Source organism: Carcharodon carcharias, chromosome 15, assembly GCF_017639515.1.
Source record: "Carcharodon carcharias isolate sCarCar2 chromosome 15, sCarCar2.pri, whole genome shotgun sequence".
In the NCBI taxonomy this organism is placed as follows: Eukaryota; Metazoa; Chordata; class Chondrichthyes; order Lamniformes; family Lamnidae; genus Carcharodon; species Carcharodon carcharias.
In genome coordinates this window covers 6,815,325-6,828,971 of record NC_054481.1, presented here as the reverse complement: position 1 = coordinate 6,828,971, position 13,647 = coordinate 6,815,325, and the positions used below count along the sequence as shown (strand labels likewise).

The 13,647-nt window shown below is 38.8% G+C and overlaps 2 protein-coding genes across 5 annotated transcripts in view; one reads left to right on the top strand and one right to left on the bottom strand.

Moving 5' to 3' along the window:
• The window catches only part of ntan1 (N-terminal asparagine amidase), a 41,351-nt gene extending 34,079 nt beyond the window's left edge, over positions 1 to 7,272 (top strand). Inside the window, exon 11 of the mRNA XM_041206033.1 lies at positions 7,250 to 7,272. Within this exon, the coding sequence (XP_041061967.1) occupies positions 7,250 to 7,257 (8 nt within the window). The 3' untranslated portion in view covers positions 7,258 to 7,272. The remainder of the gene's footprint in view (positions 1 to 7,249) is intronic.
• Positions 1 to 13,647, bottom strand: part of pdxdc1 (pyridoxal-dependent decarboxylase domain containing 1) — a 70,539-nt gene that overhangs the window by 13,615 nt on the left and 43,277 nt on the right. For 2 of the 4 annotated variants that reach the window (XM_041206026.1, XM_041206027.1), the window contains exons 13-15: positions 11,831 to 11,881; positions 10,021 to 10,101; positions 2,833 to 2,896 (exon numbers count right to left, since the gene is read on the bottom strand). In XM_041206026.1, the coding sequence (XP_041061960.1) occupies positions 2,833 to 2,896; positions 10,021 to 10,101; positions 11,831 to 11,881 (196 nt within the window). The remainder of the gene's footprint in view (positions 1 to 2,832; positions 2,897 to 10,020; positions 10,102 to 11,830; positions 11,882 to 13,647) is intronic. The other 2 variants (XM_041206029.1, XM_041206030.1) reach the window with 1 other exon arrangement.

Below are 13,647 nucleotides of genomic sequence, written 5' to 3'. Positions count from 1 at the left end.
TAAAAGGACATTTGCATTTTTAAATAAACCAGACTACAGTGTTTTCAAAGGAGGAGTGAAATGTGTCACCTAGCCAGGTGAAGTTTAGAAACAGTGTGTTTATTTTTCCCAAAGATTACTGGTAAAACTTAGTGCTGGGAGAGGGTTTTATTATCAGGAAGATAAAGCCCAAAGACATAGTGAAACAATGGGAATTTTCATGCAAAGGGGAAAATATGTATAAAGGAGTGAAGGCTATGTATAAGGGTAGGCATTTTAAGATTTTACAAGTGTGAAAAGCCTTCAGCATCTATGCCTCAAGCTGGTGTCTTCAAGGACTGAAGTTAAGAAAACTCAAAACAAAAATAAAAATAAAAATACCTGGGAAAACTCAGCAGGTCTGACAGCATCTGCGGAGAGGGACACAGTTAGCGTTTCGAGTCCGTATGACTCTTCAACAGAACTGTTCTATTGAAAAGTCATACGGACTCAAAACGTTAACTGTGTCCCTCTCCGCAGATGCTGTCAGACCTGCTGAGTTTTTCCAGGTATTTTTATTTTTGTTTTGGATTTCCAGCATCTTCAGTTTTTTGCTTTTATCTTAAGAAAACTCACCTTGAATTTGACTTGTTCAGGGTGTCATGTTTCTTTGCCTGGGTCTTTTAAAATCTGTTGTCTTACTCTTGCTTTAACAAAAGTGTAACTGGGAGTTAGAATGATTAGGGGATTTAGAAGTTATCATAGTAGTGATTTGTAGGTCTATGTATATTTAAAAATCATGTCTCTTATTAATAAATGTTTAATCTAGTTTTGTAAAACCTACAAAACTTGGTGGTCTTATTACTACTGCAAAACTTATTGTGGCAGGTGTTTCAAGTTTCCCTTTGGGATTTGAACAATTCAGCATTTACCATCGGTTGTGCCATTACAGTGGTTTTGGTGACAGACTACATGTGAGGTTTGAAACTCTGATCAGGTCCAATGTGGCCCAATTTCCACCCCATTTTGTGCATCACAGAAGAGGAATTAATAGTGAAGTGTGGAATCAAAGTGCACACAAACTTACCTTTAAAACCACAATGCCTTTAAAACAGTTTGTCTTTCAGTAACTTATAGAAGCTGGATAAGGATTTGGTATCTGGCCAGTGGTTGGAATCACTTATGACCCTATTTGGGTACAGAGGCACACAACAAACAATATTCTTTTTCGTCTGTTGACCCAAAAGCATTAGGCAAATAATAATCTAATGAACAAGAAATTCTGGAGGGTAACTGTTGGCAGTTCTCTGAGACAGATATCTGAGTTGGCTGACACTCAATTTGATCATGTGAAAATTGTTATTCTCCTAACAAAAATCATTCATGCAATTGAGTCATTTTCTGTCTGTCCGTGTTGAATAAAGAATGAACAACTTAGATTATGGTGTTAAAATACTCACATTCTGTACCCATCTTTATAAGAGAACCTCCAAAAGACTGTTCAGTACTCCTGGTGTACATGACTGTCTCACTGAGATCTCCATGTACTATTTTTACCCAAACAATTGAAAAACTAAGTAAAATAGGACCATGTGAAAAACTAGTTGCCAAAATTTGTCCTTTTATTTATAATGAACTTAATGATGAAATAAACAGGAATTCTGTTGTGACATTGCAATTAACCCCATTGATCTCCAGTGTTGGCTTTATTGTTGTGTTATTGGGAACACATCTACCGACGCATATACATGTAATTCTAATGTTGAGACTAATCAGGCCATGGAATTCTTCAATGTACCAAGATGCTATTTGGTTTACTAGAAATGATTCCCATTCTCTACACATAGTGTACCCTGAAATTGCACAAACTGAACAGGCAGGACCTACTTGTATTGGTAATTGGAACAATAAAGCTCCCCTTTTCCTTCTGCTGGGATAGAATGTACACATAATGAAAGGTTGATTTTCCTGGCTACCCTCTGTACTTGCCCAGACTGATCTCCAGTTCAATGTGGTGCACCGGAACATTAGCAAGGATTGGTCACAGCCCTGTAGGTGCAGGTCTTCCTTTTGGCAAGGCCTCACACCAACGTACAGAGGGACTTGCAGGTTCAGGCCTGGTCACTGCTCTCGATGCTGCCAGTATAGAGCAGCAGCCAAAAAGCTCGGGGAGCCAAACATCTGTTGAAAGCTGAACATGATTTATTTTCATCTAGATTTGGAGTATTATTGCACTTGGGATTGTTACCCCCAAAAAGATCCTCTTTTCTGAGAAGAGTCCAGGCACACGTTCTCAGCAGTTTCTTGGAATGGTGATGCAATCTGAATAAAGGGGAACAGCTTCCAAACATAGGATAGTGGTCGATTGTAACAAGCTGCGATATTCCCATACTCCTTTGCCCAGACTGTAGGTAAAACCACAGGGCATCTACAATACCTCCATTCTCCCAATGTACCAAGAGCAATCATCAGAAACGGGGTGCAGATAGCAGCACATCCCACAAAATGTTCTAAACAATGGTTCCATAAAATTCTTTATGTATACCTGAACAGGAGAATAGGGCTTTGGTTTAATGTCTCATTTGGAAGAGAGCACCGCTGATGATGGTGCACTAAAATTTCAGATTATGTGCTCAAGTTTTAAATTGATGCTTGAACCCTTAACCTCTGGCACAGAGACACATGAGCAACCACTGAGTCAAGCAGACACAATCCCCCTGCAGAGTACACAACAATTTGAGCACTATTAAAGTTATTAAGCAGATACAGAGTTAAGGGTCTACTTGATTGTGCTTTAGCCTAATACTGACAGTCATGGAGATTTAAAGAACAAAAAATCTAACTGTTCGGCATGAACAGTATTGGGCTTCTTACCTGATTTGAGGTGCTCCTGGATGAATCTGAACACTAACACTGGAGAATTAAATTCATCTTCAACCTTGTAATAATAATAATAATAATAATAAAACAACAGGTATTAGGTACTCATTGTTTTTAGTGAAGGAATATTTTGAACATTTGCTTTATGGGCCTTACTATTTTGGTCAAATAAAAATGTACAGCTTTTAGCAAGAAGTCACATTACCAACTCGTTCCAATGACCTTTAGTGGCAAGGCTTGATCACTGATTAAAGCAGGATTTTGATTTTCTAGAATGTTGCTGTAATACTATAGGATTGGTTCCCTGCCAAACATATTGGACTTGGCCCTTGACCACAAATAAAAAGATGAAGAGCCCATAAAACAACTTCCAATTTCTGACTAAGAGTCTTTTCTCTATTCTACTGCAGTGCGCATTTCAAACACAAAGAAGCAACATACCATCCAAAAGTAGTAATAAAAAGCCTTTGACATTTTCCATTTTTGTGAGTTATAACCCCAGTGAAAAGTTAAAAAGATTGGAAGCAGCATAAAATGATACATTAGAATCTAAACAAAAATGCTTGACCAAATATAGTCCAAAAATATTGCAGTCAGCATCATTTCTTATACAGACACAGCATCCATGCACAAAACCCAGATCCATTAAATGCTCACCCATTGTTTTATTTAATGCTCACCATACTGAGCAGAATGTACTTGACATAGAACCCTGTAGTAGGAGTAACTAGATAACTGGTTGGCAGTCAAGTGAGTAAGCATAACTAAAAAAAAAACTTGCTTGGTGACCAAGTGAACTCAGCTCAGGCACAACAGACTCACTTGCTTAACTTGTAGGTTTGTTGTTAGTGACTTAACGCTTGATTTTTTTAATTCGTTGACAGGATGTAGGTGTCACTAGCTAAGCCAGCATTTATTGCCCATTCCTCATTCCTCTGGAGAAGGTGGTGGTGAGCCACCTTCTTGAACCACTGCAGTGCATGTGTTGTAGGTACACCCACTGTGCCGTTAGGGAGGGAGTTCCAGGATTTTGACCCAATGACAAGTGAAGGAACGGCGATATAGTTCAAGTCAGGATGGTGTGTGGCTTGGAGGTGCGATGGTGTTCTCATGCATCTGCTGCCCTTGTCCTTCTAGGTGGCAAAGGTCATGGGTTTGGAAGGTGCTGTCGAAGGAGCCTTGGTGCGTTGCTGCAGTGCATCTTGTAGATGGTACACACTGCTGCCACTTTTAATTTCAGCCAAGCAGGGAAAAATATGGGTGTCAGTTCTTGAACAATGGAAAATGAATAAATCACAAACTTTAAAACCATTTTCTTTTGAAAATTGAGAAAAGGTAAAAGGCAAAATAAAATATGATAAAATGTCGGGTTGCCAATAGTGAGCTTTGCAAGTCAGGAAGATTAAAGATTTTATTCACAGTCTGTGTAAAATTAGATTTCAATCTTCAGTCTGCACTGAATTTCAAATGGGACAGTCAAAACGAGTATACAAGTTAGCTTCAATGTCTTTGGGTTTAGGTAAAGAAAAAGTGAGGCAAAATCTACTGTTCTCCTGATTACTAACCAGCAACCTCTGCTGGATGTCGCTGTGTAGGCTTCAGGCAAAGACAGTATCAAACTGTGATGTTTCCAATAACTGGCTATCCTGCTGGCACTCACCGTCATGGCTCAGACATGAAAGGCCAATTGGACGAGGTACCAGAGGGTGATCGGCATCCAGCAAGGAATTAATGTCTTCAGGAGAAGAGGGGATGGGAAAGAAGGAAGAGAAAATTGGCAAGAAAATAAATAAAATAGCAAGAATTAGGACATGAGACTAGGAAAGATAGATGAAACTCAATAAGAGAGGCAGCACATAAGATCCATTTTTATTTACTTTTGAGAACAGAATATTAATTATACAGTAATGAAGATCAGTCACCATTTTCATCTCCTGCATCAATTTCAGCTCCTGCTATCATCTTTGATTTCTTACCACTGACTAATTTCCTCTCTAGCCAATCAGGCTGAATCAGGCAGTGCAAAATCTTGGTGCCCAAAATGATCCAAGGATAAGCTTCAAACCCAATATTCCATCTATCACCAAGATCACTTATGTCCACTTCCACAATACTGTCTTCACTGCTTCAGCTGTTCTGTAACTGAAACCCTTCTGTTATTTCTGGACTATACTTCCTTGTCACTCTACTATTTTCCAGAAACTCTTCTGTTGTCTGAATCGAGGCTGCATTATTCCTGTCCTGCACTAAGCCCCACCTTGCCCCTCACACCCATCCCCACAAACCTACACTTGTTTGCTTTCCTCCAATGCATTACATTTAAAATCCTCATCTTAGTTCCCTCCATGGCCTACCCCACACCTAGCAATGTAATATCCTCCATCCTTATACCCTTCCATCCCTAACACATTCTCTCCTTCTCTGGCCTTCTCACATTCACTCCCTTTGCCCTACCCTCTGGAACCGCCTCCCAAAGCACTTTGCCTCTCCACTTCTCTCCCCCTTCAAAACTGTCCCAAGATCCAGTTTTTTCCCCCCACTGGTTCTTCATTCGCTCTTTCCGTGGCTGATGCTCCATTTCCCTAACTATTTTCTTTTAAGACTGGACTGGATAGGCAGGCCTGCCCGAATACTCAAGCCACCTCATGCCAGCATCATCCCAGAGGTGGGATGGGGGTCGGCATGGCTACCTGCCTGCAGATGGCAGGTAGACAATTAAGGGATTAAATGGCTACTTAAGGCCTATTGTCAAAGGACAACTGGAATTTTTCCAGTCAGCCTCCAAGCCCCCAAAAGGCACCAGGCACTAAGCAAGCTGCCTGGAGGCAGCTTCCTGCTGGCAAACAGAGAGGCCTGTGCTCCGGGCAAGCTCTGAGACTTTCCCTGCCTGCCTGCCCAGAGCTGCAACTGCTGAATCCATTCTTCAATTGCAAAGTTTAGGAAGTTGGAAACAGAGCACCTCAAGACGGAGGCACTGCTGCTCTCTCTTATCTGAAAAGACAGGCTGCAGCTCCTTCAAAACTGGATGGCCTCCTATTGGCCCTCCAGCCTCGAGAGCCCACCCACCTTTAACTGAGTGGCAGTCTTGCCCTCTGACCACTAATTAGCCAATTTGGGGCAAATCACTGCTGAGCGAGTGCTTCCCGTGCAGTGCAGGTTTGCGACTCTGATGTTGGGGTCCCGTCTTAAAACCATTCCCTTTATGTTAAAAAGTGCTGAAATATAAATATAAATGTAAGCTGTTATTGTTAAATCAGTTATACATTACAAAATATTGCCTTTTTGTCAGGTGCATTCTTATTTTTTGCCTACATTGATTTGCAAAATACACAGGCAATGATACACTGAAATGTAGTTTTCATATTGTGAGCTATAGTAGGAACTTCTGATGGTTCTGAAGTATATTAAGTTTGTCAAATCAAACAAAAGCATGTAAGATCAAGAATGAAAATCTATTAGTGCTTTTTTGTTCTGCTTTTGGGTCCTTTCGAATCTAATACTATATTATTTTAGCTCTCATATAGGGGGTCCCAAGCCCCCCTACCTCAGAATTTAGTGAAGCTTTCGGTCATATGCCCAGGAATTTTGTTATATTCATTCATGGGATGTGGGCATTGCTGGCTAGGCCAGCATTTATTGCCCATCCCTAACTGCCCTTGAGAAGGTGGTGGTGAGCTGCCTTCTTGAACCACTGCAGTCCATGTGGTGTAGGTACACCCACAGTGCTGTTAGGGAGGGAGTTCCAGGATTTTGACCCAGTGACAGTGAAAGAATGGTGATATAGTTCCAAGTCAGGATGGTATGTGGCTTGGAGAGGAGCTTCCAGGGGGTGGTGTTCCCATGAGTCTGCTGCCCTTGTCCTTCTAGGTGGTAATGGTCATGGCTATTGGAAGGTGCTGCCTGAGAAAGCTTGGTGAGTTACTGCAGTGCATCTTGTAGATGGTACACACTGCTGCTACTGTGCGTCGGTGGTGGAGGGAGTGAATGTTTGTGGATGGGGTGCTAATCAAGCGGGCTGTTTTGTCCTGGATTGTGTCAAGTTTCTCGAGTGTTGTTGGAGCTGTACTCATCCAGGCAAGGAAATGAACAACAAATCTTGTCTGGTAATTGCTTTTACCTCTTGTACTTTTCCTATGCCTCCACAAGACCACCTTCCAACATTTAAAAGTGGCTGAACATCACTGTTTAATGTTTTTATGTTTAAAATATCATGCAAATTTATTCTACAAAATATGCACAAGTACTTACACAGTCACCAGATATACCTATTTGTTTACACCATCCACCAAGTTTGCAATTGTTACACCCAAGCTAATCCTTGTAATGAGTGCTTTTTCTAGAATTTCTTGCCATTGTGGGAGTGTAATTAATCATTTTTTTAAAAATATAATGTAATTTTTCTCTCTTTCAGGAATTTAAATCTGATCATTTCTCACTGATTTTCAAATGTTGTCTTTGATTTGAGCAAAACAGCTCTTTTAATACTCTGGAGAAGAATTACCAGGATCCCCTGGATTTTGAATACCCCCATCATTTGAATTTTAAAAGCAATGGTTAGTCTTATGCAAATTGAATCAAATCATATTGTTTTCGTTTGAATCATTCCTTTCACTAGATAGGAACTGATGAAACTTTAATACTGTATTGTTTCAGGAATGGCTTGGGACAGGATTCGGAATAGCAGGTGGTTTTTAAATTACATGTGCGCACTGTCTGGATTTAAAGGAACGGGCAACAATCAAAATGTGGCAAAAATATATTATTGTAATATAAGAGGCATCACATTCATGGTGTAAGATCTTGTGGCGCATTTTATCATCTTTGTACAGTGAAGTACTCCACAATTTGGTCAATTCTAACTTAACTACATCTACTTAAAATCAGTTTTGAATAAAACAGGATTAAAAATTAAATAGAACAAAAATTTATGCAATAGCAGCCAATGTAGAAGTTTGCAAGTACCAAGAAAACCACCTAATTCTATGGATTATCTTTTTTAAGTTACACATAGCTGACTGCAAAACTTCTCTAACCCTCTTAATTGTATCGAAATTTGGATCCACTGTCATACATTTTTTATCACTCCACAGACAGATTATTTAACACTTTGCCATTGGATAAAACTTCTATTAAGTTTGATAATATTTTAGCTTGCATATAGAAATTTTTAAAATCCAAACAGTCTAAAAGTGCAGAGTACAAATCACTGAAAACAACAGCATAGTTGAAAATTTAATTTTTTGCGCAATCTCAGCATTTTTGACCAGATGGGGAAATTACACAGCATTTCTCAAGAGTGTTTAAATTTTTGAAATTGTAGTCCTATGAAGGCAAAGGGTTATTACAGATTTTAATTGCATTTGGGACTTCTTTGTCTGTACTATCACTTTAGATAAGTGTAAACAACTACAAATTGCTTTAATGGAATGCATAATGTTTCTTGATATGTCAAAGGCCTTTCATTGCCATGCAACAATTAAAATGTCCTTCATCTTTGGCAAAGTCAATTCCTTTTACTAATAGAGCAAATAAAATGAAGATCCTATTACATGCACATTACATCATGCACATGCAGTAATCCATAGTTTGGTTTGATTGACAAAGGACAAGAAATGAGCATTCAGAGCCAAGAATTGTTAGTTAACAGAAGAACAGCCACAGGGGAGAATTTGCACATGGTCCATTTACAGTCCAAACAATTCTCTAACAAAGTTACAAAATATATTCTGTGCTCGGTGCAAAGACAAACAACACCGCTTATGGAGCCACTCATGTAAGCATATAATTTTGTAGCACTGGTTAGAAGGCTGTTTAGGAATTACTGCAAAAAATTACTGGCATTGTAATAAATTCTTTTTGGTGCATGTAAAGGGCACCTGTTCAGTTCCAACATAAACTTTACGTAGGGCGGAATTTTAAGGCCCCATTGTGGTGGGGGCAGGGCCGGAAAATGCAGTGAGCCCTTCAAAACTCCACTGACTTTGGCGGGACCAGAAGATCCCACTGGAAGGGCGAGGCCGTAAAATTCTGCCTGTAGTTACACATTGGAAAATTGAGAAAAGACAAGGCTGCAGCACCACAATCAGTCATTAAAGAAATCCTAAATAAGTAAAACAGCAAAGATTTATTACAGGCCCCAGAGGACATTTTGAATGCATTGCAGTGGTATGTCATAGGTAAAAGGGTAATAAAAATTAGTGCAACACTGAGCTTGAAAGAATTTGGTATCAAGTGGCAAGTACAATAGTACGAGACATATTTTTCCTGCGTGATTAATCAAAAGTACCCAATATTCCACATGGACATACAGGCTGAAATTTGTTGCAAGGCCTGAACAGACAGATGGTCAAAAACTGATATAAAAATTATTTCAATGTGATAAGAACAAAGAATGAAAAACAGTCCCAGAAAACCTTAAAATACACTTGTAGCTTTTTCCACAAGTTTTTGCATTTATCAAGTTGAGGAATGTTAGTATTTGCGAATGAGCACTCCGAGGTCAGATATAGCACAGAAATGAAACTCCATCTACTTTGCCCAACATTCCTCAGCCTGAACTTCAGAAATGCAACCTTCACAGCACCAGTGTGACATTTCTTTCCATTTCCCAAAGCAGTTCATGCTGTGGCCTTTTGAGTGAGATTGTCAGTTAATCCTGAATTAGGCCCACACTCACATGGTTTTGGATTGAGATGTTCAAACTCATCACGTACAAAGAATATTTTCATCTAATCAGTCTGGCTGGGTTTGAACCGAGGTGACAGGCCAGTGTCAAACCTACTGATCTGCCCTGTTTTCCAATACTGTTCCAAAATATATACAAGTGAAGCTGGGGATTTTTCTCATTTTTTCCCAACTAGCAGCTAACTATTTTGTTATACATGCATGTAATTCTCACCAATGCAAGGCAACACATTCCACGTTGAACAGCCCTCTTGCCATCTACATATTACTGTAGTTGCAATTATTCAATATTAGGCTATTTAACTATAATAAACTGGTAATATTCTGATGGATATAACCACACTAAGTTAAACAAAGAGCTTATTTAAGTTAGAAAATTGGATGTTAAATGGATCATGTAACTTCTATATCTGGTAGCTACATATAATTAATGTTTCAAAAGAATTGGATGCATGTTAGCAATAAACAGTTTAGCAGGCATCACTTTACTCCACCTACAATTGCCAAAAGAATATTCCCCAAGATATTTCCTACAGACTTTCCAGTGAATGTCAGTTCCTTAGGTTTGGTGATTACCTCCTGAAATGATTCAGTGAGACCAGTCTTATTATAAAAATATTAAACATTATCAATTAGAAAATAGTTCATCAATAAAAGTTGATTTAAAAATTGCTCATCAGCTGCAGAATAATCAGAACAAGCTTTGAAATATATAATTGTGTTTTAACTAAAACCAACAATATACTGTATGTTCAAAGGTGACATTTATTTCCAAAAGCAAAAGTTATTCTCTTCCCCAAACCAGACACAAAAGCTGGGCATACATCAGGGCCCAGTCCTCTGTTAATGCTGCTCTGTCACAGCTATTAATATTATAGGAGCATGTTGAGGATATGCACTCTGATAGTTTCCCCCCATCTCTTCTGCAGGAACACTCAAATTTCACTGGTCACTTCAGTGGCCTGAGATGACATTCATGAAAGGAAGTTCTAACCTGATAATTAAAGAGAAATATTTGGACAAGGAATACATTTAACAGCCAGCAGTGAAAGGCAGCATTTATAGATGTAACAGTGGTTTCCAGCACAATTATCTGCCTTCAGCCCCTTCCACAAACCTCATACTCTTGTGCCAATTCAATTACCCTTCTCGGTCACTGTCTTCAAGTTTGCAACCTTGGCATCCTAGTTAACCTCTGACAGCATATCATCTCTCTCACAATGACGTTCTATTTCCACATCTGCAATATCACCAATCTCAGGAAGTCTCGTGCTTCACCCTATTTGCTGCAGAAATTCTCATTCAGATCTTTGACACCTCCAAATTTGACTATTCCGATGCACTCAATGCCATCCTCCCATCCATAAACTTCAATTCATCCAAGCCTTTGTGTAAACAGGTCTGCTAACCCATCAGCCCAGTTCTTGCTGACCTACTCTGGTTTCCAGTTAGTTGCCTAACACCTCCAATATAAAGTATTCATCCTCATGTTCATATCCCTTCATGGCCTTGCCCCTCCTACCCCTGTAGCCTTCACTAGCCTGAAAACCCTCAGAACTTTGTGCGCCTCTACTCTGAACCCTTGCTCATTCCCCATACCTTTCACCCCAATATTGGCAGCTGTGCCATCCAGATCCTAAGCTCTGGAATTCCCTCCCTAAACCTCTCCACCTCTATTTTTTTTAAAAACCCTCTTTAACACCTTCCCCTTTGATTCAAGCTTTTAGTTACTCTTCCTAATAGCTCTTTGTTTGTCTGATTATGCTTCTAATTTCTTAGAGGGTATTTTATAATTTTAAAAGGATGTTGCTGTAGCTGACCTTTAGAGAATTCAGAGGTATCTGATGGTTATTTATCTATCACATTTGGAAGAATTAAGATGCACAATGAAAATATTTAAATTCAAACACACACACAAAAATGTACATTTATCATCTTTGAAGCTTACACACACTCAAAAAGAGATGGATGAATAATATCCAACATACTCATTTTCAAAGGGGCGCAAGGTTGATAAGAAACGTCTTAAGAAGTTTGTAGCTTTCTTAAAACTAATATGGTCATTTCTGGACTACATCCAGCAAGTTGTTTTAAAATTAAATATAACACCTTTAACAACTGATACAAATCCCAATTAACCAAATCAAGTATAATTAATAACTAAAATTGTGAATATCAAAATTCCTCTTGCAATGTTCTTCTGAAAGTTTGTATTCTAATGTTGCATTACATGACTTAAGTAATAACCATGTGGTGTTTATTCTACTCAAATCGCCAAATGCCATAAAGATACAAGTAAAATACTTACCGAAGTTCTAATAGAACTTAGTTTTCTTAAGTTTTCCAGCAATCTCTGGCTCTAAAATATAAATGAAATGAAACAACTGTTACAACTTTTTTTTCCTTCTCCAAATACCCACCCCCCCACCCCATTTTATTCCTTGCATCTGGGGTAATGATATTCCCTCTGGAGCCTCATCTAAATGTCATTCTTTATGAAAGAAGATGATCCTGAGCACTGACAAATGATTGGAGTATGTGAATCATACTGAATCCAATCTTAATGGCATCCAATATCCATGAAGATTCACATCAAGTCGTCATCACACAACATTCATGTGGCCACGAATGAATTAAAAATGTTTTTTCCCTGATGAAGAGTCATCTGGGAATGCTGAGGTATCATATAATGTACCCAAGAAAGATGATTGAAATGGAAAGGAATACCACAAGTACACGGCAAAATTGTTGTCGCAAGATTGATAATTATAAGACAGATGTTTGGCACATCTCAGTGCACCTATCCAGAAAGAACCTACAGGTATTTCCATCATGGCATTTAATGGTTTCTTAAATGTTTCTGGCGTTTTTACTTACAGTCCCCTGCCCCTCTCTGTTCATCACCGTCTGGGTGTGTGCGAATGAAGCGGAACATCCTAATATCAGCCCTGAATTTGCCTTTTGTTAGTTTTGAGTGTGTCCTTATGTCCAATCTCAACTATTAAACACAAAGCAGTGTTCTTTCTATACCATCTACTATCTTACATACCTTTCTGAATTCTACCTTGGTCATATCATTTTAAAACCCCAGGTTTTTCTACTTTCTTCCTCATAACTGTTTTACAATACTATAGATTGCTTAGTGGTTCTTTTCTGCACCACTTTCAAGGTCTGATAACTTTACTTGAGCTTTGTTGACCAAAACAGAATAGATGTCACCTGAGCACTATGCTCAGACTCTGCATGACATCCTGCAATCTGGATTATTATCTTGGTTACATAGAATTTGCTTTGATTGCTATCCCACATCATGTTAAACCCAGTTCTGGTGAAGAGTCATACGGACTCGAAACGTTAACTGTATTCCTCTCCGCAGATGCTGTCAGACCCGCTGAGTTTTTCCAGGTATTTTCGTTTTTGTTCGGATTTCCAGCATCTGTAGTTTTTTGCTTTTATGTTAAATCCAGTGTATTACACCAGGATGTCTCCTAACTTTCACCATTAGCTGATTCGACAAAATATGTCCACTTTCCTTATGTGCAATACTTCACACTTATCTCTTCTTAATTTCATCTGTCAGTGCTTTTCTAGTTAAATATTTTATCTAAGTAATTTTGTACATCTTTGCCATTCTCTTCACATTCAATTCCCCCTCCTAAGTTTAATATGATCATGATTTGACTGGTTTACTTTGAGCTTTTGAATCCAAGCCTTTAATACAAATAGGACGCCCAGCAATAATCCCTGAGCACTCTAGTTATCACTTTTCCCCATTATATATACAGATCAACAAATCATACAAATACTTATGTTCATGGTTTCTTATATTTTGTAGAAATGGTACAAGAGTCAACACATCACTTTCACCAATTTTAGTGTTGCAATTTCTAAGAATAATTTATACCAGACTATCAATAAAAATGGTATAATATTCCTCTTTAGTCCTTGAATAAAAAGGAGACAGAATCCTTGCGGCTAAAGACATGGTGTTGTAATAATGTTGCTGTTGGACAGGATGCCTTTCCCCCACCACCCCCATGAACGATCAATTATCTAACTCATGGCCATGCTGTTGAACCCCTGTAGATCAAAGCGGATTCTGGAAAAGGATGCCTGAAATGGGCC